Here is a 27402-nt window from a genome sequence, read left to right as displayed (position 1 = left end):
ACTGGAGCTCATAGACATCTACAACGTAAATGCGCCACCCACCTTGAGATATAAGGTCTCAGTATAGTTACAACGGCTGCCCCGCCCTTCAAACCGAAACGCAATACTGCTTCACGGCAGAAATAGGCAGGGTGGTGGTACCCACCCGCGCGGACTCACAGGCCAGTAAATCAGCTTGGTATCAGCATCAACAGTTCGATGTTTTTTAATTGAACTTCAATTAAGTTTACTCTATTCGAACAGCTGAAGAAGTTTTTTTGTCATTAATTTTTTTTTTGTAAATATGTAATAAATTTGAAATTGCTCTCTTGTAAAGTTGGTAAAATGTAGCTTAAACCAAATAGCCTTTCATCCATATCGATATGTTGAATTTCAATAACAAAGGGTTTGTACACAAATCTGCGAATCAGCGCGATGCGAATTCGCAACACGAATGTCTGCAATGCGATTTCGTGCATCAAGGCGTTTCCTTTCCACAATTAGCGTTCAATTTCACAATCCTAAAAAGCCTTCGTCAAACAGAACGCGTACTTAGCGCCGCGTTTTAACGTCGCGCTCTTTTCATGTCACGCAAATTGACTAGATGAGCCCAACGCTCCTTGACGCAACGTAACATTCGCCAAATCATAGTGCCTTTCGATAGCAGTGTGAAAATTAAAAAGTATTAAGATGTCGAGTGATTCAGATGGCATTGTGTAAGCATGGATGTTTTCTAACGTATGCTATCAATTTTTCGGGCATGATCCAGTATTTTAATACACATTCACTCGGACGTTAAAATAAAATTTGTAAAAAATGACAACGCCTGACGTCAAAGCGGCCTAACGCCGCGACAGAGCGTTGCGTACTTATAGCGCTGGGGCTCTGTTTGACGGTATGTTACCACAGTAGTACAACACATCTCGGCGTCATAGCGCGGTCAGTTTAGCGCTCTGACGCGCGCTAATTACGCGTTCTGTTTGACGAAGCCTTTAACATCGCAGGAATGCGGGACGCGAATCAATTAGCAAGTTCTTACGACGCGTCATAGAAGCTCGTAGATTTTTACGATGCAATACGCAAACAAATTCCAAATTATCGCTGAGATTTTTTTTTACGAACACTTAACAAACTCAATCATGTTTTAATATATCTCCCCATACAGAGCATTCTGTTCGAAACGCCTGCATTCCGACTACTCTAAACCGCGATTTCCGACACGGAAACCCGATTAGGAATATTTCCGGACAATCTTAGCCTTGAAGATTGATTATTCGAATATATTAATATACTGCACGCTACCTGAGCTCGTCGCGTTATCAAAATCGTACGTTTCGTCGCTAACGATATCGGTCAGTGCCAACATCGCTCGCAGCGCGGATTGCGAGTGGCGCCATTGCTCCAGACATTTCTTCGTGACTTGACTGTGAAATTAACAAGATGATTTGATTACTAGTCTTAAAACGGGCCGCAATTTGCTGTTTTGTTATTGCATAGATTGGTGGACGAGCTCACCAACCCACCTGGTGTTAATTGTTTACTGGAGTCCATGGATATTTACAACATAAATGCCGCCACCCACCTTGAGATATGAGTTCTAATGTTTCAGTATAGTTACAACGGCTGCCCCACCCTTCGAACCGAAACGCATTACTGCTTCACGGTAGAAATAGGCAAGGTGGTGATACCTACCCGCGCGGACTCACAAGAGGTTCTACCACCAGTAAAAATCATCATCAGCCGTCCAATGTTAAGTTAACGGAGTCCATGGGCATCAACGACGTTAATGCCGCTGACGGAGCCACGTCACTCGCTTGAGGAAAAAATCTTTTAATTTAATAAAGTACATATCTGCGTTCGCGGCTCCACTTACCCGTACTTGTCCATTCGCCGGTCAGCGGTTGCTTCGATGCCCGCCTTAATGAGGTACCGTCTTATTGTCCTGTCCCCGTCGTCTTCACGTTCTATTATCCTGGGATTTTTACGTTCGTTAATAACAAAAAGATCATTATAATAGACATATACAACCTAAATACTAATAACAACAAAGGTTTACTAGACTATCGTAAAAGGGGAGTAAGGTTCTTCGAGTAAGGTTTCAGTATAGTTACAACGGCTGCCCCATCCTTCAAACCGAAACGCATTACTGCTTCACAACAGAAATAGGTAGGGCGGTGGTACCTACCCGCGCGGACTCACAACACGTCCTACGCCCAGTCACCTCCAAGTCTAGATGCTTACACCCCCCCCCAACGCCCCGCGTGTTATCCTCTAATCGACTACAAACATTACATACGTTCCATGATCGGATCATGCTATTAACCAAATTCAATGTACCTCTTCAAGTTCCCAGTAACATTATTAACCAATTCTAAGGTCTTCCTTATTTTATTATTAATTTCCATCTTCTCCGGCTCCTCCATGTCCTTGTCTCGGATCAACGAGCCGGTTTCGTTTCTGAAAAGTTACAAATATATAAATACTAAATTGTTGTAGTATTATTATTGTTGTAGTACAGGGTTTTAGGGACCATTTTTAATCGACACTCGTCGGCAGTTGATAATTATAATTAATCAACAAACTACGTCGACAGAACCCACTCAGTTTCTGGGCGGATCTTCTCAGTGGGTCGCAACTCCGATCCGGTGGTGGATTCAGCAAAGCACTGCTCTTACTAGGACTGATGTTAGAAAACTCTCAAGTTGAGCCTATAAGCTCACGTACCAGTCCAGGCGTAACTGTAATAGCCCTTTAGGCTAACAGCGAATAGGTAGGGGAAATAAGTGGGAATCAACACCATCATCCACAGATGTGTGCATCATACAAGCGTATTATGAAATTACTGACATATTTTATAACAAATGTGACTTAAACTAGGGAAAGCAAGTGTCAGTATAGTCAGTGAGCAGTGGACTAAGAATAACAGAGATAAGAATATGAAAGGATACTGTTAGATAGGTAGAACATTTAGTGATACCACCGCCTTGTCTATTTCCAATTTAAACATAATATCATGTCTCTAAATTTATGACTGAATTCGTTTTTCTTTTATTAACTTTGTAGACAGACGGGCATGCAGTAAGTAGTTACCGACGCTCGGTCAAGCCGCTGTCTACAAATACATTGTAATGTCTATAGGCTCTGGTAACCACTTAGCACAAAGTACATCGTGACCCTTGATCTGATTTACTGACGCAAAATACAAGTCTCGTGGATTGAATGATGTCTAAGGACTCCTGTGACTTTACTAATAGAACTAAAGACCAATTGAAATAATAAACATCTCATACATACATGAATTCGTGTACTTCAATGAAAGTCGTGCTGAGCTCGTAGAAAAATGACTTGGCCAAGGAATAAGCTTGGTAGCTGTCGTTTTCAATACCGCTGTCATATAAATCGTTGAAGGACATGACGTCATCAACGTCATTCAAATCGTCTCGATTCAAATCGGAACTGTTCATGTTCATCGCCAGTCGCACATCACTATCGCACCGAACCGCGCCGGTAATGACATTTGAATTTTCAAATTTCGAACCTTCATTGTTCAGTTTCTTTCCATTGACCTCTTCTTTCATGTTTAAATCGATTTTCTTCCCAATTTTGTTCTGCGTTTGAATCGTATCGTTTTGATGTTCCAGCATGGATCTGGCCGTTTCAATGTTGCCATCTTCAATGATTTTCCCGATATTATTAACAGCTTTCTGAGTCGTCTTCGGTACGAAATTTGCTTCGGTCATAGACATATTGTTGTTTCTGTCTATTTTGACGTGATTCAAATCTTTACCCAAGGCCCTGAATACCTTCCGGCTGTCGGGAATTTCTTGTGCCTGCAAAAATATTACCGCATTAGTTTCATAGTTTCACCTCTAAAATTTTGGAGGGGGTAGAAGTAAGAAGCACTGTCTCAGTGTGTTAAAAAGTGTCCGCTGAAAAGGAGCCAATTAAGGTGGCGCCACTGTAGCAAGAAATATCTAAAACACAGCGCCATAAACTACTACACTTCGTTCTGTATAAAACTGCTATATTCATACAATTTCCACTTCCTACACTAGCGCTATTTCGGTGAGTCTTCCAACAACGACTTGCTGTTTACAGACACACTTTATCAACTTGTCCCCCTATACAAGACGGTGCTCCTTACCGTCTTAATACATAGTTAATTCATATATTCATGCATATTTTTGTAGATCGTTTAAATGAAATACGTCTTTAAAGCGGATGCTATAAAGTCGCATTTCGCAACGAATCTTAATTTAATTTAGACGAATTTCCGTTCGGTACGAAGAACGCGTGAAGAACATCGAATGCGTTACGCGAATATATACTGTACGACTGTGGGTTACAGTCGAAAATACTGGGCCTCGCAAAACTAGTTATCGTCCCTTAATTGCGATCTGCAGTCTTGCAGATCAGCCGAGCTCTCATTGGGTCGCGAATTCGATCCGGTCGTAGATCAGCGAAGCACCGCTCTTGCTAGGGTTCGTTAGCAACGTCGTCAGGTTTGAGCCCCGTGAGCTCACCTACTTGTTAGGTTACGCTAACATAGCCTTCCAAGGCCACCAGCTTAGGCAGAAAAAAAACCGGCAGAGTTTCTCATGATTACCTTTTCATCAGCGTCCCTAGTCACGTCGTTTCCCTCGCAGCTCTCCCACTGAGGGTAGTGCTTCATCACGTAATTTAGCACTTCCGTTGACTTCTTTCTGACTGTAAGACACACTTATATACGTTTAAATATATACATACATATATAGATAATAGAAACTCAGACAAAGGACAAACAAACCTGTTTCGTCACGCGAATGTTTGTTAGATGTGCAAATCGAAGCGGCGACCCTCGACACAACAGTCATAGGGTAGTTTACTCTACTCTAATCTTATAACAGACAAGTATAGACTTTTTGGCGGGAACGCGAGGAGTGAAGTTGTGTGATTTGTTTTAGTTTGTTTATTTAGTGTTTCTTCAGGTTTAAATGTGTAATAACGGTGGTTTATTAATTGTTTAGTATAACTGTGAAAGTGCACAAATGGGGGAAAATGAAACAAAGCCATAGGATGTAACTTCTCGGGATCCTCCTAAAAGTCCACTGAAAAAATCTCAGTAAATGACCATTTTACTGAGATTATATTTCATACCATATCTGACCATATCATCCTAACTGATTTCATTTAATTTCATCCCAGTTGATTAATGTCTCAAATTAATCATCGTCATTTCATTTCACTCCATATTATAAATATAAGAAAATTCATAAAAATAAGAATATAAATTAAAATAAAATATGACCTAAAAGGTCTTAGTTACCAGGTCATAAAATCTCTTAAAAATAAATCTGAATGACGTATTGAATGCGACAACTCACAGATTCGCCTCTCGTGCTGCGCGTCCGTCCCGGCGGGCGGATGCTGCGCGTCGCTGGCGCTGTGGTCGGGCGCGTGCGGGTCGGCGGCCGGGTCCACGATGTTACGTATCAAGTGGTCCATGGACTCGCAGGCTTCCTCGAGATCCCGGTCGTTGGCGTAGTATATCTGCAAACGACAACGCAGCCTATTTATATAATAATACATATATCGAAGGCTATTTAAGCGAAATTTTTGCAACATTACACGAGAACTATTTAAAGTTTAAAATTTAAAAGAATTTTATGACAACTTTTTCAGCTATTTATTATATTAATACAACTACAAATATCGATTTGTTGATGCTGATACCAAATACAACGGAGCTTTAATTACAAAGACAAATACCACGTATTAAACGAATTGCATACTTTCGTCCCTTGATATAATAATGTTGGTCCTGTACAGTGTTACTAAGTCGCAATAAAACTTAGCACAGTCATGGTTGGCACGCCACAGAAAATATCTGTTTTAGTACCGGCAGCGGACCACAGGCGGCGCGCGAGTAGTTTCAAGAAAATTTATTTTTTGATCTTGGTACATACGTTCCTAATAATACAAATCATATTTTTTATAGAAAAATTATTCGAAGAGCAGATGGCGCTGCAATCGCCATCGAAGATTTTAGAATGTGTTAGAGCAGACGTTCCTCGAATTCTGCCTGAGCTATCTCCATTTTTGTTTTTCTTTTTGTCTATCATATATACATCTATCAGACTCCCAATCCATCCTTAATAAATTCTCTTTGAAGGTGCCATCCAGGTTACCTCGTCGCCCCGTTGCTCTTTTCAGCACCCGCTTTAGCAGAACCAATCTAGGCAAGCACTCACCTGCTCCTCGTCTAACTAACCTTTATAATAATCTAGTCAGAAAAGCTGAAAACCTTGACATATTTGGTGATTCCCTTCCAATATTCAGGAACAAAATTATAAAAAGTTGTTGTTGAACCTCAGCCTCAGCCTTGGCCTGAGTACTCAGGTATTACTGTCCCTGTTGTCTTTCTTTTGTTTTTAGTTTATTATTATTATTTAGTATTATTAAATCTCTATTGATATATTAATGTAATGCATGCTGTGATTGCCTCTAATTAGAGTTGCAGTTATCAATTGCTCTATACATGTCAATGTTATTTTATGTCTTACTGTAAACCCTGTCGGTAATCCTTAAATAAATAAATCTCTAGACGATTTAGATTTACAATTTAAAAAAAACCCGGTATATTTATAAAATTATACATACAAAAATCTAGTGGTACATGTAATTTTGTATTAGAAACAAAGGTGTTTTAAACTAATAGGTCTACCGAAGACATCGCCTTTGATCAGGTCTCGAATCCGGCGTTCGTGTTTCCCAAACCTGGCTCACTAGCCGCTACGCCAAAGAGTCATCTCGAATCGTATACATTTACCTGTAGATTCTTTAATAAAATAAAACCGCAGCCGATTATTTTCATAAATTCATTCCCGTTAATGTCTTTCTTTATTTTACCTGTAAAAATAATAATACAACATTATGGTTACTTGAGAACAGAAAGAACCAAATGATACTTTAGCCCATGTATCGAGCTGGAGCATATCTATGGAATACGGTGACTACTTAACATCAGATGGACCATGAGTTCGCCACGTATCTGTGCTTTAAAGTTTTATATAGCTTTTATAAACACATGTTTTGTTTTTCTCTCAATACAACTTACATAAACACATTTCTATAGTTTCTATATTTTTATTATTATATAAACTATTTATCAGTTTTAATGATCAATCTTCTGGTCAATTTAAATATATTTTTTTAAGTAATAAATGATAGTATTATGGAAAGCAACAATGTTTGGTGTGACGTCATTAGGGGCTAAAATAAATATATATTATAAAAGAAAACACAACGATTAGTCGCATACCACAACATGTGGAGAGATACGTGTTTAGTTTTTAGACATTAAGAAATATTTGTATCTATAAATATTATGTATGTTACATATACACATATGTTTAAGTAATATCACCTTCACACTACACCTACCAAGCTTCATCTCTGCACTCCCCTAAGGTAGACTGTTAGAGAATGCCTATGGCATTAAGTCCGCCTTTATACTTTCTAGTATAAGAAGTTATAAATAAATATAATAATAAAAAAAAATATGTCTAGTGATTTTAAATCGAAATCATTAATATTACACGAAAATTGTGTTCAAATGCCTTCTTAATAATTATCATTAATACTTACTGAAAGTCACCTGTTATGTTCACAGCAAAACTTCGGTACAGAATTTAACATTAGCGCGTACTAAAACAGCGATGACAGTGTTAATAACATGGTCAATATGTGCATACCTCTCTGACAATTATTTTTGAACAGGTCCTTTAGTTTCTCTATGATGTTATTAATATTTTCGTCTTCACAATAATTTCGGAGTTTCATTAATGCTTCTATTAAACTATTGATAGGTTGTCTGTCGTTTGGCTGGAAAAAAAATAATAAAAATTAAAGAGCTCTGAACTGCTTGAGGCATGAGGTCCAAATTTTTTTTATTTTTTTTATTGCTTAGATGGATGGACTAGCTCACAGCCCACCTGGTGTTAAGTGGTTACTGGAGCCCATAGACATCTACAACGTAAATGCGCCACCCACCTTGAGATATAAGTTCTAAGGTCTCGAGTATAGTTACAACGGCTGCCCCCCGGTCCACACGATGGTGAGTGGTTACCGTCGCTCTCATGGACATAACCAAGCCGCTGTCCATCGTTAACCGACGTTATCCAATGTTATTGAAATGAAAAAAAAAACTACCTGTATTATATTCAAAATAGTGCTCTCCATGATCTGCGTGAAGCTACAGGTCCATTCGTCGAATCTGCTCCTTAATCTGTGCTCGATCAAATCGTTCACCACGGAGAAACCTTTCAATTCGTTGTCTATGGAACTTAGACTGTGGTCTGCGGGAACGAAATTCAAAAACCGTTCATTCCATTCATTCCCAATCTCGTTGGTATTGAACTCGAAGTTTTCCGTTCCTTTCGTGTTTTTAAATGACAATTTCCTTTGGACGTCAGTGTTATTGTCGCATGTCAGTTTATATGCGCCATCGCCAATGCGCCAGCTCCCTGTTGCTTCAGAGTGATGAGTGACGTCATTTTGACTTTTATTTCTGTACAAACGAATGTCACAGTCGTTTCGTTCTGAACTGATCTGTTGAGTGTTCAAGCATTTTATTTTTAAATTTACCGCCCGTTTTCGCAGAGTCGAATCATCCGTTATCAGTATCTGTAAAGATTAATTAAAATTAATAAAGGAACATATCTTTTATATAGCCAGTTCTCGCGGCCTACAATCGAAATTAGACCACATATCACATACTTTAAAACTTATTGTGGGGACACAGAGCTGGTTTGCAGTAGTTGTTCACCAATGATAAGTCTGGATTTTACTAATTCACTTTAATTCACAATCACTTACAAATATTTTCTATGCTCTACAAATGTTCTAGGTTGTACAAATGTTCAATGCTCTAAATGTTATTGTTATATGTTAATGTTTTAATTACTAAATGTAAATGTTAAATGTTACGGTCGCGAGGACCAGAGCCAACTTCCGCGTAACCGGGTTGTTTCACGACTGTTGCTACTGTTCAACTGCAACTTTAAATAAGCGTGCAGTGTGGCGTTATAGCTTACTAAGTAAGATGTTCGGCCGTATTACACCGAACACTTATTATCATTAATTATTATTACGTACATACTCTCTGTTGTTTGGTTTTACATGTCTGATCGCGGTTACCAGTTTTGACACAAGTAATGACATAAGGAAGGTCTTCCACTGTGAATATTGCTCGATAGACCGACGGTCCCAATGCCATTCATTGTTCGGAATTTGTATATACGCAAGCTTTGAAAATGTCATTAGCGAAATTCAGACGTCTGTCAAATATCTTGGGTTCTACACATGGAGGGTAGAAATAAGGAGCATCATCTCAGTGCATTAAAAAGTGTCCGTTAAATGAGAGTCAATTAAGGTGGCGCCACTGTACCGAAAGGAAAGATTTAAAAAATAGCGCCATAAACTACCACACTTCACTTCAATTCAGCGCATTTCGCTCTGTTCAAAACTGCTATATTCATATAATTTCCACCTCCTACACTAGCGCTAACAACCTGATGTTTACAGACGGACACTTTATCAACTTGTCCCCCTATACAAGACGGCGCTCCTTACCTCTACTCTCCATTGTTCTATGATGCCTTTTTATTATTATTATTTTATTGCTTATTTGGATGGACGAGCTCACTGGTGTTAAATGGTTACTGGAGCCCATAGAAATCTACACGTAAATGCGCCACCCACCTCGAGATATAAGTTCTAAGGTCTTAGTATAGTTACAACGGCTGCCCCACCCTTCAAACCGAAACGCATTACTGCTTCACGGCAGAAATAGGCAGGGCGGTGTTACCTACCCGTGCGGACTCACAAGAGGTCCTACCACCAGTAATTACGCAAATTAAAATTTTGCGAGTTTGATTTTTATTACACGATGTTATTCCTTCACTGTGGAAGACAATCGTGAACATTTGTTAAGTACGTATTTCATTAGAAAAACTGGTACCCGCATGCGGGATTCGAACACCGGTGCATCGCTACATACGAATACACCGGACGTCTTATCCTTTAGGCCGCGACGACTGCCGCTACATCGACAATGAACATTAGTTCTTCAAGGTATCTTGTGAAGTGTGGGTAAAATTTTGAAAGTGTTGTTAGCACTATTCAGACATCTTTCGTATATCAGACGTCTTCTCTTCTGCAATAGCTACCGTCGCAATACTTTCTTGTCTTAGTGTATTCTTACCATATCCTGTATGTGTCTAGTGTCCAAACCGCCGATTCTTATCTTTAAAGCGTCCAATTGCCGTCCATATTCACGTTACGATATCATTACAGCTTCTAAGCTACCAAAATTGAATATCTACAATGCAAACTCACCGCTCTGTGACCCATCTCGATACAGTAGTTCAATATCAGATCGTTCGTCGACATTCTCAAATGTTCGTCCCATTTATTTTGCACTGAAACAATAACGAAACGGAAGTACTAATAATAATAATAATAAACATTTATCCCAAACACACATTAGGTACAAAAAATAAAAACAAAGATAACACAAATAACGAGGCTTGAAAACGGTTACCGGCTCAGCAATGCCTAACAGTAACAAAACAATCGGTACTGCGGAGTGACAAGCACACCAGCATCAGACCGACTAATAATTATGCACTTGAGTTTGAGTTTAGCAAATTAAGATTTTCCTTTTTTAAATTGGAACACTTTATACTTTTAGATTTAGATTTTATGAACTGGTAACTAAGACCTTTAAGCCACGTCTTATTTTAATTTATATTCTTAATTTATGAAAAATGATAATATCGAGTGAAATTAAATGAAATGAAGATGATTAATTTGAGACGTTAAATTAAATTAAATGAGATGATATAGGATGAAATATAATTTCAGTAAAATGATGGTCATTTACTGATGATGATTTTTTCAGTGGACTTTTTGAAGGATCCCGAGAAGTTACGTACAGCGGCTTTGTTTCATTTTCCCACATTTGTGCACTTTCACAGATATTAAACAGTTAATAAACCACCGTTATTACACATTTAAGCCCGAAGAAACACTAAATAGACAAAATAAAACAAATCACACAAATTCACTCCTCGCATTCCCGCCAAAAAGTCAAAAATATTTTTTTTTTTAAGAGATTTTATGACCTGGTAACTAAGACCTTTAAGTCATGTCTTATTTTACTTTATATTCTTAATTTTATGAAAAATGATAATATGGAGTGAAATTAAATGAAGATGATTAATTTGAGACATTAATCAACTGGGATGAAATTTAATGAAATGAAATGATATGGGATGAAATATAATCGCAGTAAAATGGTGGTCATTTACTGAGATTTTTTCAGTGGACTTTTTGGAGGAACCCTAGAAGTTACGTCCAGCAGCTTTGTTTCATTTTCCCACATTTGTGCACTTTCACAGATATTAAACAGTTGATAAACCACCATTATTACACATTTCAACCTGAAGAAACACTAAATAGACAAAATAAAACAAATCACACAACTTCACTCCTCGCGTTCCCGCCAAAAAGTCTCAAAAATATTAGAAAAAAAAAACTCACAGATAATAAATTGCTGTGTGGGTGTTGCCAGCATCCGCGTTGTTTTCCTGGCCGCACATACAATTTTAATGTCACGAGCGTCGACCCTAGAGAAGGCATCAATTTCGTTCCTCATCAGCTCCGGTATCAGGAGACGTCGGTTCTCATCTGAGAATAAGATTAATAATTTATGTTAAGAGGCGACGTAATCATAATGTCTGTAGAACCATCCGATTTAAAATCCAATTTATCCATTGGTTCTTTTGCCCACTGCTTATAATAAAATTAATAAACACCTTAATATATATCCCCTAAACAGTAAGAAATGCAGAACTTCTATATTTAATTGGTCTGAAAGTTTGTTATATAGCTTTTAATGTTTTTGACTACATCCACACCACACACCCTCTGACACTCACTCCTGCTCAGACTCATTACACACAGAGGGTACATTAATACATTCATTTCAATATTTTTTGTTAATTTTTATATTTTTAAGTTCACATTTTGTCATTTTTATGCAATCCATGATTTTCAGTTTAATTCTTGTCTATTAACTTTCTATTTTTGTGTATCTGAAGTAAAGCTGTTGTATTCTTTGTACGAGAAGCACTGTTGCACAGTTCTATCGGAAACCTTCTGGAAAATAGATATGTATAGTCGAAAGGACTATAAAAGTCGAACGGATCGCTTCAAGAAAGCAAATAAATGTATTGTAATATCTACATTAATTGTCGTAATAATTAAATTGAGTTTTATTTAATATATCAGTTGAAGGGTTTTAGTTTATACTCAGCCCCAACCTGTAATAAATCAGCACTAAGCACACTCACCTTCTGCAATGTAACATTCTATCAAATTCAATTTCTCCAAAAACGTTTCGATGTCAATGAGAAAATAACTATTGATGTCTTCCAGAAACAAATTCCTCAAATTCCATATCACATTCTGGTTCTGAAAACGTCGACATAATGAGATTATATATTATTCTCAAGATCTCAAGATCAAATATCAGTTCTCTACATTAATATATACTTGTGGTAGGACCTCTTGTGAGTCCGCACGGGTAGGTACCACCACTCTGCCTATTTCTGCCGTGAAGCAGTAATGCGTTTTGGTTTGAAGGGTGGGGCAGCCGTTGTAACTATACTTGAGACCTTAAAACTTATGTATCAAGGTGGATGGCGTATTTGCGTTATAGATGTCTATGGGCTCCAGTAACCACTTAACACCAGGTGGGCTGTGCGCTCGTCCACCCATAAAAGCAAAAAAAATAAAAATTATTTTCTGTCTCATAAATATTCTTAATGTTAACTTAACTTGTTATTTTGTGAATACCATTAACGGTAACATCACGATGATATTTTTTTCCGTGGATAAAAAAAATATCATTGTAATTCATTCTAGAATCAGGAATTTAATGAAACATACCTGTTTATCCTCTTCATTGTAATCTTGATTGTTTAAATTGAACGTAACCCTCATCGACGTTAGCAGTTTAGATGGTTCATCCGATACTGTCTTGGTTTTTTTTCCTGTGATAAAATGATATTGTTTCATGTCAAAGGAATTAAAAAAGGTAATATAATGTAAAGGTAATATAGAGCCTCGAATAATCTTTTAAAATACAGAATGGGCTGAGTTGTTTGTACACAAAGTTTCCTTAACAAGTAATGATTTAAAGTTGTGTACAGAATTTTCATCAACTTACCAATACTAGGATGTACCCTTTCAGATGTTCCTCTCTTTTTGGCAAGCAGTAATAGCCTCAGATCATGTTTTTCTAACTTCGTTAGATCTTTGTAATCTTGTACTCCTTGTGAATTTATCATCAGACATTCTTCGTTTTTAAATGATTCATTATTAGCGTTACCATTTTCCTGTCTTGCAAAAGTGTTTTCACTATTGGATTTAATGTTATTGTTTACTTTAAAAAAAACATTTTGGTTTACTTTAGAAAAATCTTGAAGGAATTTGTTTTGAGATTGTGTTTTTGGGGTCAATGAAGGAAAGTCAGTATTTAATTTCAGTATTGGTTCTTTGATTAAACATTTAGCTGTTGGACTAAATGGACTAAATGTACCAAATGTTTCATTTGGAGAATGAGCATTATTCAAAACAGGTTTATTTTGTAGATTCATGTCTTCATTGAAATGTATTCCAGGTCTTTTATAATTCATGAATCGTTCATTTAGAGGGATCCTAGTATTTTGGATTTGGAAATGTGTATCTATCTCAGTTTGTGTCAATTTATCTTCAGTGGACTTGACATTGTAAGTAGCAAACAGAGGTGTTGGCAAATGTATTGGTGTCCAAACAATATTTGGTACAGAAGGCTGAACATACTTAGGGAAGACTGCTTGACCAAATTCTGGTACGATTTTGGGATAATACTTTGGCCCTGTCATTGGTCTGGAATTTTCAGGAGGATTGCTTGGTTCGGCATAATTGTGCTTGTTGTCTGTGACTTTATGTATTTCTTTATTCTTTTCCACGGCTGTACCCTGAAAGTTAATTAATAAACTAGTTGTTTATCTTTTAGCATTACATGTATTTATAATGAGCAATTATCAAAGCTAAAATGGACAACATTTGCTAAGCTTATATTATTGTGATAGACACTGCTGTTATTCCATAAAAGAACATGAATTTCGATAAAGCAAAAACGTTATTAAGATAGTAACAGGAAACAGTAGCTTTAGTATTAGGGATCAGAATACTCATTTTTCGAATTAACCGCCTAAATTTAAACAATGGGAGCGAGCGAAACTTTACTGTGTATGACGTCATTCGCGGCCAAAATATACAACAAGTCTAGCATGTACAATGTTCTTGTAAATAGTCGATGAAATGTTAGGATTATTGGTTTTATTTGCTGATTTAATAATAATAATACTGAATTAATAATTATCATTTGACGAAAGTCAAGATTTTCCCTTCGATCCAAATTTTATTGTTTGCATCATGTAATTGCAACTTCGGGTATTTTGAAAATGTGTACGCAATTTATTCTTTGTTAAATATATATTTTATTTGTATAGATTGACTTTGACGATAAACTACGGACGCATAATATAAATAAAAAAAGCCATTAATATTACTAAACAGCTTTTTCTAGAACGCAACATTGGTTAGAGATGGTTAACTTTAATAAATTATGATTACTTACTTCATTATCAGTCAAACTCCAAGCTGCCTCACCATTCAAGACGTTAAAATAATAAAATTTACCGGGAAATCTTTTGGAAGGGCATAAGGTCCAACCATGATTATTAGTATTCATTTTAACAACTTATTCATTTATGTTTTAGTACATAATTTGTTGGAAAATTCAACCCATTACAAAATTACACGAAACTTAAAAAGTACTACAATAGGAATGTAATCTGATCTTAAAATAAACAAAACTCATGATTTTGTTTAGACCCGCGAATTCTCATTAAATTTCAATCTGTTTCATCTATGACTTTTGACATTGATTTTTAATCTGTTTATACTTTTTGGCGGGAACGTGAGGAGCGAAATTGTGTTTTTGTTTTGTGAATTTTGTAGTTCTTCGGGTTTAAACCCATACAGCCGATATAGTTTCTTTTATTATAAATGTTATGGTTTATGTATGGAACGGTAAAGAAGCAATACTGATGAGACTTTAACCTTATATCTTTATCAAGCAGTCGAAATCGATGCCCTTTTAGAATTTGTTTGAGAATACTCAAATAATGAGAGACTTATTGAATTTCTGTCAGAAAATACCTATAGTCTTTGAAAATGCCCGCCCACGTCATATCGGCTTTGGCGACCACCTGCTATGCAAGGTATCTCCTCCGGTCGGTATTGCACGCCAGACCACCTGATGGTCGGGCGCTACCAAGGGAGCTACTGGAACCCCCTTCTATGTCAAAATAGTAGGCTTAACCGGAGTGATATGGGAATGCTCATAACGAGTGCCCCCACGGGACTAAGCTGTTCACACTCATCGTTCCCTCCACTTATTGGGATGCCCCCTATGCAGACCCATTGCACCAACCCCGTGGGTGGATCACTCCTCCGTCAAGAGAATGTTTTAAGTCGGTCTCTCCCCGCTTCCGTCTTCCCCTTCTGGGGAGCCCAGAGCGGGTGAGCGCCTAAAGTAGTGCCGCGGCTCCCCCTCTGTTTTGTAGAGGTGGGGCCGCAGCATGGGGCCGGTGGCGAGCCCCGGATTTTTTGCTGACTGTTGTCCATCTGCCTTGTAAATAGTAGTTAGTAGCTGTAGATAGTTTTAGTTAGTTTGTAGTTAGGTTAGTTAGTTGTAAGGGAAACAAAAAAAAAAAAAAGAAGCAGAGGACAGCAGCCGGCGCCGGGGCGTACCGTCCACGGGCATCACTCCGCACAACAGTCAAACCCATCGTATTATGTATAAAATATGTATATATAGATGTAAACTACAGCCGTACACGCTGCACAAATGATAAATTTAGCCCGACGGGTTGGCAATGTATCGTATTCTGACCTGGCAGGCTTTTTTATTTTTTTATTGCCTAAATGGGTGGACGAGCTCACAGTCCACCTGGTGTTAAGTGGTTACTGGAGCCCATAGACATCTAAAACGTAAATGCGCCACCCATCTTGAGATATAAGTTCTAAGGTCTCAGTATAGTTATAACGACTACTCCACCCTTCAAACCGAAACGCATTACTGCTTCACGGCAGAAATAGGCAGGGTGGTGGTACCTACCCGTGTAGACTCACAAGAGGTCCTGCCGCCAGGAAAAGCAGTCCTACCACCAGTAAAGAGGTCCTACTGCCATATAAGGCTGGTTCTGGTTTAGCGGGGTATCTCCGAACACGAGCAGTACTACCAAACAAAAAAACAAAGCTGACAAAAGCATCCTTAAGGTTGACCGCGTGTCTAGTCACCAGGTTCACCCCCTCCTACGTCTCCCGTAAACTGGTCTTTGGGTGAGAGCACAAGGGAGTCAGTGGATGGATTCGGTAGTACTAGATATAAGAAAAATAATTATATAGATATAATGTATGCTTCCTCGGGGCCGAGATTCAGGCCCTTAGAAGATCTTATGAAGAAACTAAAAGTTAAACTAAAGCTAGACATCTTGTGGTTTTTGTCATCTCACTCACACATACACACACGCACGCGAGTAAAAAACGAACAGAAACTTTAAAACATTTTTTTCTTTTTAATAAAATAATATTTTCTTAAACATTATAAAAAATGAGCAAATTTTAATGTATACAATATTTCACTATCTTATAATTAGGAACGATAACATACATGTACTAATTTACCCTTTCTTTGTGGAAACTCAAAAACTTTCATGGCATCATTATTATTGAACAATGCCGTGTATACACCCCAAGTATACGTGGAAATTAGATCACTGTCATTGCTTCATTACATCCTATTCTTGGCTATCTGGATCGTTAGGTATAGGGCTTATATTCTACACTATCCTAAAATTTTAACACACAACATGTAATATGGAGGGTAGAGGTAAATAACACTATATTGTATAAGGAACAAGTCGAAAAAGTGTCCACTTGTAAACAGCAAGTTATTCTTGGAAGACTCAGCGAAATAACGTTAGTGTAGGAAGTGGAATTTATATGAATATAGCAGTTTTAAGCAAAATGTACCGGCATAAAGTGAATTGCAATTTATGGAGCCGTTTATTAAATCTTTAGGTGTTAGGCAAGGATGTATATTATCTCCGATTCTCTTCAACATTAACATATGGGAAATACATTATGAGACGAGCCTTAGATGGCTGGGAGGGTGGAATATCCATTGGCGGCAGAAAAATCAGCAACTTCCGTTATGCAGATGACACCACACTGTTCGCATCATCCGAGCAAGAACTAGCCCAACTCTTTACTAGGGTGGCGGAGGAGAGTGAATTAGTTGGTCTAACCATTAATAACGCGAAGACCAAGGTATTGGTGGTGGACAGACCCGGTATGCTTATTCGCTCTAATGAACTGCATGACTTGGAATTTGTTGACCAGTTCGTTTATCTTGGCTCTCTTCTTTATGGCGAGGATGGCAGCGAAAAGGAGATAGCTAGAAGAACCCAAATGTCGAAAGGAGCTATGACTAAGCTCACTAGGATATGGAAAAACCGCAATATATCCCGCAAAACCAAAGTGAGGCTGGTACGTACATTGGTCTTCTCAATTTTTCTTTATGGCGCCGAATCCTGGACGATAAGACGAAGTGAGAGAGCAAAGATCGACGATTTTGAAATGTGGTATTGGAGACGGATGTTGCGAATTCCATGGACAGCATGCCGGACTAACCTGTCCATTCTGAAGGAACTCGGTATTGCCACAAGGCTGTCCGCTATCTGCTTCCAACGTATTCTCGGGTACTTCGGCAACATCGCTCGTAGAGGCTCCGATAACTTGGAGAAGCTGATGGTAGTTGGTCGGGTTGACGGGAGAAGATCACGCGGACGCTCACCTATCCGCTGGTGTGATCTGGTTAAGACGCTCACCGGCCTGCCAATAACCGAGGTTATAAAGACCGCCGAGGACAGGAAGACGTGGGGAAGCATTGTGCATCGAGTGGTCCACATTTTAGATCAGACACGACCTTCAGTAATGAAGAGACCGACTCAGAAGAAGATTAAATCTTTCCACTTGCTACTGTGGCGCCACCTTAATTGGCTTTTAGTGAACACTTTAATACACTGAGATGATACTACTTACTTCTACCCTCCGTAGGATCAAAAATAAACAATAAGGGAATGACTGAAAAAGCATAGCTGTGAGTGTTTTAAGTAGATTATCGCTTAGCCCCTGGGACTAAAATTAGGAATAGAATCCAAATTGTTCTAGTTTTAAAATTTGGAAATTTCAAAAATGTTTTTAATATACGGAGAGCAGGGCAGGGCAAAGAGAACTGTCTTTGTCTAAAAACCTGTCAAAAAAATGCCCATCATAATAACTCTAGCGTGGCTAGTGATGTTATATGAACGTAGCAGCTCTAAACGAGCAGAGTTGAAAACATTTAAAATCAAATATTAACTTTTGGCATTATCATTGAAATGATACCTTTAGCTGCGGTGGCGCAACTGTAATTGGTAACTTTTTCTCGTAACATTTTCACATCTTATCTCGTACCTCCATATTTTTATAGGATTTTAACACTACAATCCTAAATTTCCAATCGTTATATAGTCTTGAATCATATATTGAAGGTAGTCTTATCTGTACGTCTGTTTTATGTCATGTTATGAATAACACGTTTTTTATGTATTCAGTCTTTTTGTCAAACATTACAATTTAAGGGCTCCTTTTGTACTTAAAACTAAATAATTAACTAGCAATCTTGTTTGTTCATAGTTATTACTTGATAGATTATTTGAATGTCTTTTATTTGAGGCACAAAGTTCTAAATATTTAATAAATAAAAAAAAATCTAATGGCAGCGCATTATTATTGTCTATGGGACGCTTTTTGGGAAATATTTTTTTATATTTCTAAATTCTAGACTTTCGTTCGAAATTAGGGTAGTTCGTGACAATATCCTACCGAGGAATAAAAAAGGAAATTTTCGGAATTACTGGAAAAGTTAGATGCTTTTAATAATTTATTCCAATCTGAAAGTTACGCTTATGTATTCCAGAGGCGGCCAAACGCGAACAGCCCTGACCACACTACACATTCTAAGTTGAACACTGATGGATGCAATTTTGTAGTTTAAACAGTAATATAGTAGTTATTCCTCAGAGTATATTATTATAGAATATTCTTTCGAAACGATTGAAATTTCGCTGTCACATTGAAGGAAAGAAGGCGGCAGCATTCATACAATGTGAATTAATGTTACAAAGAGCCATGGAAGTAATAAGTACTACGTAGTACTTATTCCTTCCATGCAAAGAGCAGTATCTATTATATAATATACACACTTTGTCACGCTCTTATTTTACTTTATTATTAAATCCGAAAAAAAAAACAAATTTTGCTACAGATTAGTCATCTTAAAGCCTCATTTTAACTAAAGGCTTTCCATCCATTTCTTTAAACACAAACAAAAATATATAACTAAAGTCTACAATGGTTAACTAGGACTCTTCAAGAACGTTTCTTTCTCATAATTAAATATTGTATTCGTCTTCACGTTCGAAGCGTCACTATTGAAATGCAATAACGTTTTTATTTTGTCGTAACGCAGTTTCGTTTCGTATACGTTTTTCGCTATTAAATAGAAACCTAATATTATTATTATTGATAAAACTATGATCGTTAGGGGCGGCAGTATCACGACCATGAAGTATATCACGTTTTTTATTTTCGAAGGCAGATTTTCTTGATTCTGAAATTTACAAAAAAGTGGGATTAAAAACTTTTTAAAACAATGACAGCTGCTGTCAAACTGTTTGACATTTACTCTAAGCATGGAAATATGATTAAACCCTGAAATAAGGATTACTGGTGGACCGAAGGCCTTTCCAACTTCACCAGGACATGTGGGCGAATGGTCATCTAGGAGGGAGAACATAACCACTGTAATGCGTGTAGTTGATGTATATTTTCAAGCTAACAGTATAATAGTTTATAAGCTTAATTTGTAAGAATAGATTTAATTTAAAACCACTATAAGCTAGCTAGCTAACTAAAAGCTTTGTATCTTAATCCAAATTTCGTTGAAATATCGAAGGGTGTGTGGTATTCAGTTGTCACACCCATAGATGCTAATGTAATTATGGTCACACTTCCCCTGGTGTCAGATTAGTAAAACGTATAAAAAGGCTTAAAAAAAACGGAGTCAACTTACGTATTCTGCCCAGAAAAGTGGTAATATTAAATTCGAGAGCTTGTCATAGTTGTAATTGAACCCTGACAAATCTCTAATGTGCAGATTACTTTGCATTCGCGCCACAGAGTGAAACGGAGTACCCGTTAGCTGAAAAAAAATTAAATTAAAAAAAAAGTCACTAAAATTTATTTTGAAATGCTATTCATGCTTATGGTAGAAATTTGTCAAAAGATATTTTTTTCTTACTACAGTTTTATTTATTTATTGCTTAGATGGGTGAAGAGCTCACAGCCCACCTGGTGTTAAGTGGTTACTGGAGCCCATAGACATCGATAACGCAAATGCGCCACCCACCGGTCTCAAGTATAGTTACAACGGCTGCCCCACCCTTCAAACCGAAACGCATTACTGCTTTTTGGCAGAAATAGTCAGGGTGGTGGTACCTACCCGTGCAGACTCACAAGAGGTCCTACCACTAGTAATTTTGCGGTTTTGATTTATAAAACATGATGTTATTCCTTCACCGTGGAAGTTAGTCGTGAACATTAGTCAAGTACGTATTTCATTAGAAAAATTGGTACCTGCCTGCGGGATTCGAACACCGTTGCATCACTAGATACGAATGCACGGGACGTTTTATCCTTTAGGCCACGACGACTTCATAGTTGTTTTAGTTTCATGGCAAAGTCAAACGCTTTTAGCACTTACCGGTTCAACAATCACGTAAGAATTGTGCTTAATTCTATCAGGCTTGAGGCCGGTCACAAACTGGTCTTTGAGAACACCGCCCGCGTAGAAATGTGGATAGGACGACACCATTGGGAAATCTGCAAGAACAGAATTCACGAGTAAGTTTTAAGGCGTATTAAAATTGCCGAAAAGCTTTTAAGACAACCGCAACATCGGTGTTTCCCGAGCGCTGTGATATGTCCTTCTTTAAGCGTGGCTTGTTAAGGCGTTGTGTTGTGTGGAGAGTACGTAACGGTAGGCAGCGGCTTGGCTCTGTCCTTGGCATTGGTGACGTCCATGGGCATTGGTGACGTCCAGTGGTTACCCACTCATCAGGTGGGATGATGCTCGTCTGTCTACTAGGGCAATAAAGAATAAGAAAAAAGAAAGAAAAAAAGGCCAGGATCACACTCTGTGCACGAAAAAGTGTCCATCGAAAAGCTACTAACTATAGTGGCGCCACCGTAGCAAGTCATTTAAAAGATGACGCCAAAAGTTATCGTTGTAAGTTGTACAGCTCGGCACTGGTGGTAGGACGCCCTGTGAGTCCGCACTAGTAGATACCATAATCCTAACACTTTCTGCCGTGAAGCTGTAATGGGTTTCGGTTTGAATTTCAGGGCTTTGTACTGTAAAACTGAGACTTAGAACCCATGTCTCGAGGTGGGTGGTGGTTAGGGTTGCCAGACGTCCCGCATTTACCGGAACGTCCTGTATTTTAGGCTTAGTTTAAAATGTCCCGGCGGGACTGACTCTGTCCCGTATTCGAACCGTACTATTATAATTGCATTGATTTTTATATAAATATTATGTTAAAACCGATAAAGATTTGTTAAAACTGACTTGCTCCTCGGAGATATAAAATAAATAAATAAACAATGTCACTATATAATTTTGATTTTTATTTGTCCAGGGTAAAAAATTAAATTCCCGTATTTTTTTGCTCATTTAAGCATTTCCCTCTTATTGGCTGAAAAAAATCTGGCAACGCTAGTGGTGGCATTTATGTTGTAGATGTCTATAGGCTCCGTTAACCTCTTATTAGCTTGGACCGCGATCGCGTTCACCCATCTAAGCAATAAAAACAAAATTGTCGATGATATTTTTCAATGCTTTTCAATACCGGGTTTGATTCTCGAATAGGTGGTAGGACCTCTTGTGAGTCCGCGCGGGTGGGTACCACCACCTTGCCTATTTCTGCCGTGAAACAGTAATGCGTTTCGGTTTGAAGGGTGGGGCAGCCGTTGTAACTATACTTGAGACCTTAGAACTTATATCTCAAGGTGGGTGGCGCATTTACGTCGTAAATGTCTATGGGCTCCAGTAACCACTTAACACCGGGTGGGCTGTGAGCTCGTCCACTCATCTAGCAATAAAAAAAAAAAGAATAGACAAGTCGCTCTTTTACCGCCTGGGATACGAACACCGGTGCATTGCTCAACACGAATGCACCGGACGTCTTACCATTTAAGCCACGACGGCTTCAACGACGAACTTATTTATAGTTTCCTCATGATGATTAGTGTTTTTTTATTTATTATTATTATGTGTATTAAGCACTGCCTCGCCTGGGAAGACGGCGGGACACAATCCGGCGAGGTGGGCAACAATCAGCCGGAGCGTTAGGGACTATTGGAAGAGAAACCGGCGAACTATTCGGGCATTGTCGAGCAAGATTGCTTTTTGCATTTGGGCCACCACCGACTTTTTGTTGAGACCAAGCCTCTCGAGATGTTTTGAGAGGCTTTTAGGGACCAAACCATTCACCGATACAACTTTCTTTCTGTAGATACTTCTCTAGATACTTCTCTAGATTCTTCTCTAGATCTCTACATACTTCTGTAGATTATTTCTGTAGATACCACCCTCCACATGTCGGTCACCTCGTACGCTAGGTCGTTATTATTATTATTATTATTGCTATTGTTATTGTGTATTGTATCAATAAGTAAATTGATTAGATTGTACTCTTCTACCCATTTACGTAAAGCTCTTCCTCTTTAAGAACGGTTAGCTGGTAGATAACTCAATTGTTGAGTTAAGGTCGCCATTTTATAACTTTTCGCAATTATTGTATTGTATTAACTGTGTGTACAATAAAGAATAAAGAAGAAGATGATGCGACGATCGAATCCTATCACGAACGCTTTTCATTCAAATGCACTGTACATAGTGGAGAATCCTAGTCACTCAAAATATGTTCTAGAACTTACTGTAATAGCATTTCGAAGCGTCACTGACGCCGTCCGGCAAGGTCGGGCTGCTGGCGTAACAGTCTGTTCCGTTCGTCAGACGTTCGTGCACACTCTCCGACAAGTTGTATCTGTACACCGGCACTCCTTCTAAGGTCATTTCGCCTGACAACCAAAGGGATACTCATCACACTCGCAATAAACTTGTTACTGGTGGTAGGACCTCTTGTGAGTCCGCAAGTACCGCCCTGCCTATTTCTGCCTTGAAGCAGTAATATATTTCAACTTGAAGAGTTGGGCAGCCGTTGTATATATACTATTGTAACTGTACTATCTTAGAACTTATATCTCAAGGCGGGTGGCGCATTTACGTTGTAGATTTTTATAGGCTCCGGTAACCACTTAACACCAGATGGGCTGTGAGCTCGTATACCCATCTAAGCAATAAATAAAAAATCGGATCTCATAGAAAACCTTGAGGCCTAATGGTAGGCAGCGGCTTGGTTCTGCCCCTCGCATTGCTGAAGTCCATGGGCGACAGTAACCACTCACCATCAGGCGGGCCGTATGGTTGTCTGCCTCCTCCTCCTGACGTCGTGTTCCTCAATGTTGAGGGTCGTAACCTTTACGGAACACTTTTGTTAGGACTATGTTCCTCCATTCCTTCCTGTGCTCTTGCCAGTGGATAGCGACACTGATGCTGAAGTCCAATGTCGCCTTAATTTGATCTTACCAGCGCATGGGACTATGCCCCCTAACTTGTGTGCCTACAAAGGCAATAAACAAAAAGCGTGAGTTTGACATCTCAATTATATAGTATAACGGCTGTCTCATCCTTCAGATTGGAATCCAACTATCCGGTCTCACAAGGCCTCATACTAAAAATGAAAGCGTTGGCTATTTAAGTTCTGTATGAATTCCGTATGTTGAGACGTGACGCGCCGATGGATTCTAGTAACCTTGAGGGGATAATCTAGATTCACCGAGTTAGTAGGTGAACTCACGGGGCTCAAGCCGGGAGTGTTGCTAACACTGGCCCTAGCAAGAGCCGTGCTTCGCAGGATCTACCACCGGATCGGAAACGCGACACACTGAGAAGATCCGGCGAGGAACTCAGTGGGCTGTGTCTATTGGATAAGAATGTCAACAATACACTGAACTTAGTATCCTCAATTCTCTTTTCTCCATCTCCGCTTCCCCTGACACTCTTCGATCATCTCTTTTCTCCCCTTCCCGAATCATGAACTTACTATTAAAGTAAAGTGGCATAATTTTGCAGACAGTCTTCCTCCAGTATAATAAGGTATCGTTTTTTGTGAGACGCTGCCGGTACATTACGCCTTCAGTAGAACCCGCGATTCGATCTGGACACACCTAAGAAAACGTCAAAATTCAAGCTTAATAGTTATAATTTTTTTACCGAGACATAGACAACAAACAGAGCGCTATGCCAGAGCCGCTTAAAAAAAATTATAATTTAAAATGACCATTTTTTTATTGCATAGATAGGTGGACGAGCTCACAGCCCACCTGGTGTTAAGTGGTTACCGGAGCCCATAGACATCTACAACGTAAATGAACCACCCACCTTGAGATATAAGTTCTAAAGTCTCGGCTACCCCTTACAACGGCTACCCCACCCTTCAAACCAAAACGCATTACTGCTTCACGGCAGAAATAAGCAGGGTGGTGGTACCTACCCGTGCGGACTCACAAGAGGTCCTACCACCAGTAATCGACCAATGTCCATTCGATCACTACGTAGGTAACGCACGTAAAAGCGACAATCGTTATGAGATTTTACCTCGGGATCGTATCCAGGCAGCTGCGGGTTCCCCCAGAACCTGTCTATTTGAAAGAACTCGTCGTGGCCCCAGCGCGGGCCTATTTTCACCGTCATCTCGTCTTGGAAATTGGCGTATATCTGGAAATAATAAGTTGTAATAGGTCAGAACTTGCTTTTGTCTATGGTGGTTTGATGATGAGTATTAGCGCTATTTTAGGCATTTTTTTTGCCCGGTCGTCTGGGTCAGGTGTGTAGTAGATACATGCACCAAACCTAATATCATCATAGTCCTCAGTAGAAGATAGCGACTTAGCTAACCTATATCTAAAATTACTTTCTACAATTCAATACAAAAGATTAGCTCACATGTCTATTCTAGTGTACCTAAGTCAAAGGAGCCCATGGACATACCTAGAAAACAACGTTACCTACCTTGAGACATTCGGTCGAAGTGTCAGTTGTACTGTCCAATGTGGACTGTGAGATTTCGGCGTTCAAATTCATGCAGATTAATTTTTTCTTTATTTATGCATTTTATAGGTTAGACAACAGAAATTTCATATTAATTAATGAAAATTCTAAATCTTCAACTCACCCTAGCCAATATGCCCATATTGTTGACGGGCACCAGACCCGGAGCCAGGTTCTTGGATAAATCCAAAACTGGATCTCTAAAATCCCAAAGGTATTGGTAAACAGTCTTCTTCACAAATAATTCGCTTCCATATGAACTGGCCAGTATTGTGAATGCCGATTGTATAAAAAACATCGAGCTGTGTAGATAAGACGCAATGCCCTGAAAAGGTTTAGTAATACAGGCTGTATTGTTACTGTTCCCTGTGCCTCAGCGAGAATAAAGTACAGGTTAAGTATGCGTTAGGTAATTAAATTTTTGTTTAAAATTATTTAGAAAATAACATTCCATGAACACACAATAGGAATAGCCTAAATTTTACTGCTTATTTTTGTTTATAATAAATACATAGTTGAGATGTTTCATTCAGAAAAATTACTTCCTTTGTGTACATACTGACTTATATTCTCGTATAACACGACTTCGCATAACATAGGACTTTGTAGGAACGTATTGCACGTCCTTACGGATCCAATAACCTTTGCATTCGACGCCTTCAGCTCTAACACTAGGAGCAGGCTTAGGGACCCTGGTAACCGTAGGTACTCGTCGAACTGGACAAAGAGGTCGACGTGCAACCTAACCCATGCATCAGCTCACTAAGTTTCTCGCCGGATCTTCTCAGCGGGTTGCGGTTCCGATCCGGTAGTAGATTCATTTGCGAAGCAGCTGCTCTTGAGTTGTTAAGTCTCCTTCGGAGGCGCTCGGGCAGCTGTTAGCAAACTCCACCCCTCCTGGCTGAGCCTTTGCTCGCCCACCTGTCCTGGTGAAACTGGAAAGGCCTCCGGGCCACCAGTAGTCTTTCAATCATAAAAAAAGGAATGTATCTGCCGTGTTACAGGAGGGTTACTTGTTTAAACTTAGCGGTTAACAGTATTATTCATTTATCAAAACTTTGTTGTTTTAATGATTTCATACTTCGTGAAATACTTCTTACTGGTGGTAGGACCTCTTGTGAGTCCGCACGGGTAGGTACCACCGCCCCGCCTGTTTCTGCCGTGAAGTAGTAATGCGTTTCGGTTTGAAGGGTGGGGCAGCCGTTGTAACTATACTGAGACCTTAGAACTTATATCTCAAGGTGGGTGGCGCATTTACGTTGTAGATGTCTATGGGCTCCAGTAACCACTTAATATCAGGTGGGCTGTGAGCTCGTCCACCCACCTAAGCAATAAAAAAAAAAAAGTTAAGCCTAGATTGTTTTTTTTTCCTACCTAAGCTGATGGTCTTGAGGGACCATATCAGTGTCACCGGGCGAGTAGGTGAGCTCACGGGGCTCAAACCTGACGTTGTTGATAACACGAACCCTAGGAAGAGCCGTGCTTCGCAGAATCTACCACCGGATCGGAAACGCGACCCACTGAGAAGGTACGGCGAGAAGCTCAGTGGGCTGTGTCTGTGGATTAATTTACTCGCCGAGCCCTTCGTCGCAAGCGATGGGTTCGACAAGAACGATGACCGGTGCTTGGAGTACCTAAAAGTTCCATTAGTGGATCGGGAGGAACCGAAATGACGTGCTTAGGGCGACGTCGACTGTTTAACTTACCATTCGGTCCGCAGGATCGGGGATTTAGTTACCGGCGGCCACGATGAGAGGGTTCTCGTGTCGTGCCGCTTTCCCGAAATAGCGCATTGATGCCTACGGTAAATACTTACTGATGGACTCTAGGTCCAGGTCGTTGTGGAGGTCGATGTTCCTGACGACCTAGGTTGCTAGCTGGCATCTCCCATAAGTATAGATAGCGCGTTATTTATAAGACGCTTT

The 27402-nt window shown here is 39.1% G+C and overlaps 2 protein-coding genes across 5 annotated transcripts in view; both read right to left on the bottom strand.

The window, feature by feature from the left end:
• Window positions 1-504: 504 nt before the first annotated feature.
• LOC114244200 (uncharacterized) lies at window positions 505-16548 on the bottom strand. 3 transcript variants are annotated; one of them, XM_028175937.2, is made up of 16 exons: window positions 14711-16548; window positions 13888-14045; window positions 13253-13443; window positions 12973-13076; window positions 12375-12495; window positions 11563-11709; window positions 10357-10439; window positions 8170-8643; window positions 7713-7842; window positions 6788-6867; window positions 5343-5508; window positions 4586-4686; window positions 3274-3809; window positions 2317-2436; window positions 1853-1951; window positions 505-1403 (listed from the first exon to the last, which is right to left on the bottom strand). In XM_028175937.2, exons 1-16 carry the CDS (start codon window positions 14822-14824, stop codon window positions 1250-1252), a joined length of 2778 nt encoding a protein of 925 aa, XP_028031738.2. In that variant the 5' UTR covers window positions 14825-16548; the 3' UTR covers window positions 505-1249. The 3 variants fall into 3 exon arrangements, with proteins under 3 accessions (XP_028031738.2, XP_089593687.1, XP_028031737.2); XM_089737561.1 differs by having other exon boundaries at window positions 13253-13425; XM_028175936.2 differs by having other exon boundaries at window positions 13253-14045.
• Window positions 16549-16690: 142 nt separating this feature from the next.
• The window catches only part of LOC114244157 (scavenger receptor class B member 1), a 50590-nt gene continuing 39878 nt past the window's right edge, over window positions 16691-27402 (bottom strand). For both annotated transcript variants that reach the window (XM_089737562.1, XM_028175877.2), the window contains exons 6-12: window positions 25602-25802; window positions 25025-25144; window positions 24471-24594; window positions 23242-23385; window positions 21008-21126; window positions 20318-20446; window positions 16691-19855 (exon numbers count right to left, since the gene is read on the bottom strand). In XM_089737562.1, the coding sequence (XP_089593688.1) occupies window positions 19601-19855; window positions 20318-20446; window positions 21008-21126; window positions 23242-23385; window positions 24471-24594; window positions 25025-25144; window positions 25602-25802 (1092 nt within the window). In that variant the 3' untranslated portion in view covers window positions 16691-19600. The remainder of the gene's footprint in view (window positions 19856-20317; window positions 20447-21007; window positions 21127-23241; window positions 23386-24470; window positions 24595-25024; window positions 25145-25601; window positions 25803-27402) is intronic.

The sequence above is a fragment of the Bombyx mandarina genome, chromosome 23, assembly GCF_030267445.1.
Source record: "Bombyx mandarina strain Sakado chromosome 23, ASM3026744v2".
NCBI classification, from domain to species: Eukaryota; Metazoa; Arthropoda; class Insecta; order Lepidoptera; family Bombycidae; genus Bombyx; species Bombyx mandarina.
The sequence above is the reverse complement of the archived record's forward strand: the minus strand, read 5'-3'. Positions and strand labels throughout refer to the sequence as shown.

Coding starts and splice junctions, on each gene's coding strand:
- LOC114244200 (XM_028175936.2), bottom strand. CDS start 14,824: ATGAATACTAATAATCATGGTTGGACCTTATGCCCTTCCAAAAGATTT. Junction 10,440..11,562: donor CACACAGCAATTTATTATCT/GTGAGTTTTTTT, acceptor TTATTGTTTCAG/TGCAAAATAAATGGGACGAA. Junction 3,810..4,585: donor CTAGGGACGCTGATGAAAAG/GTAATCATGAGA, acceptor ATATTTTTGCAG/GCACAAGAAATTCCCGACAG.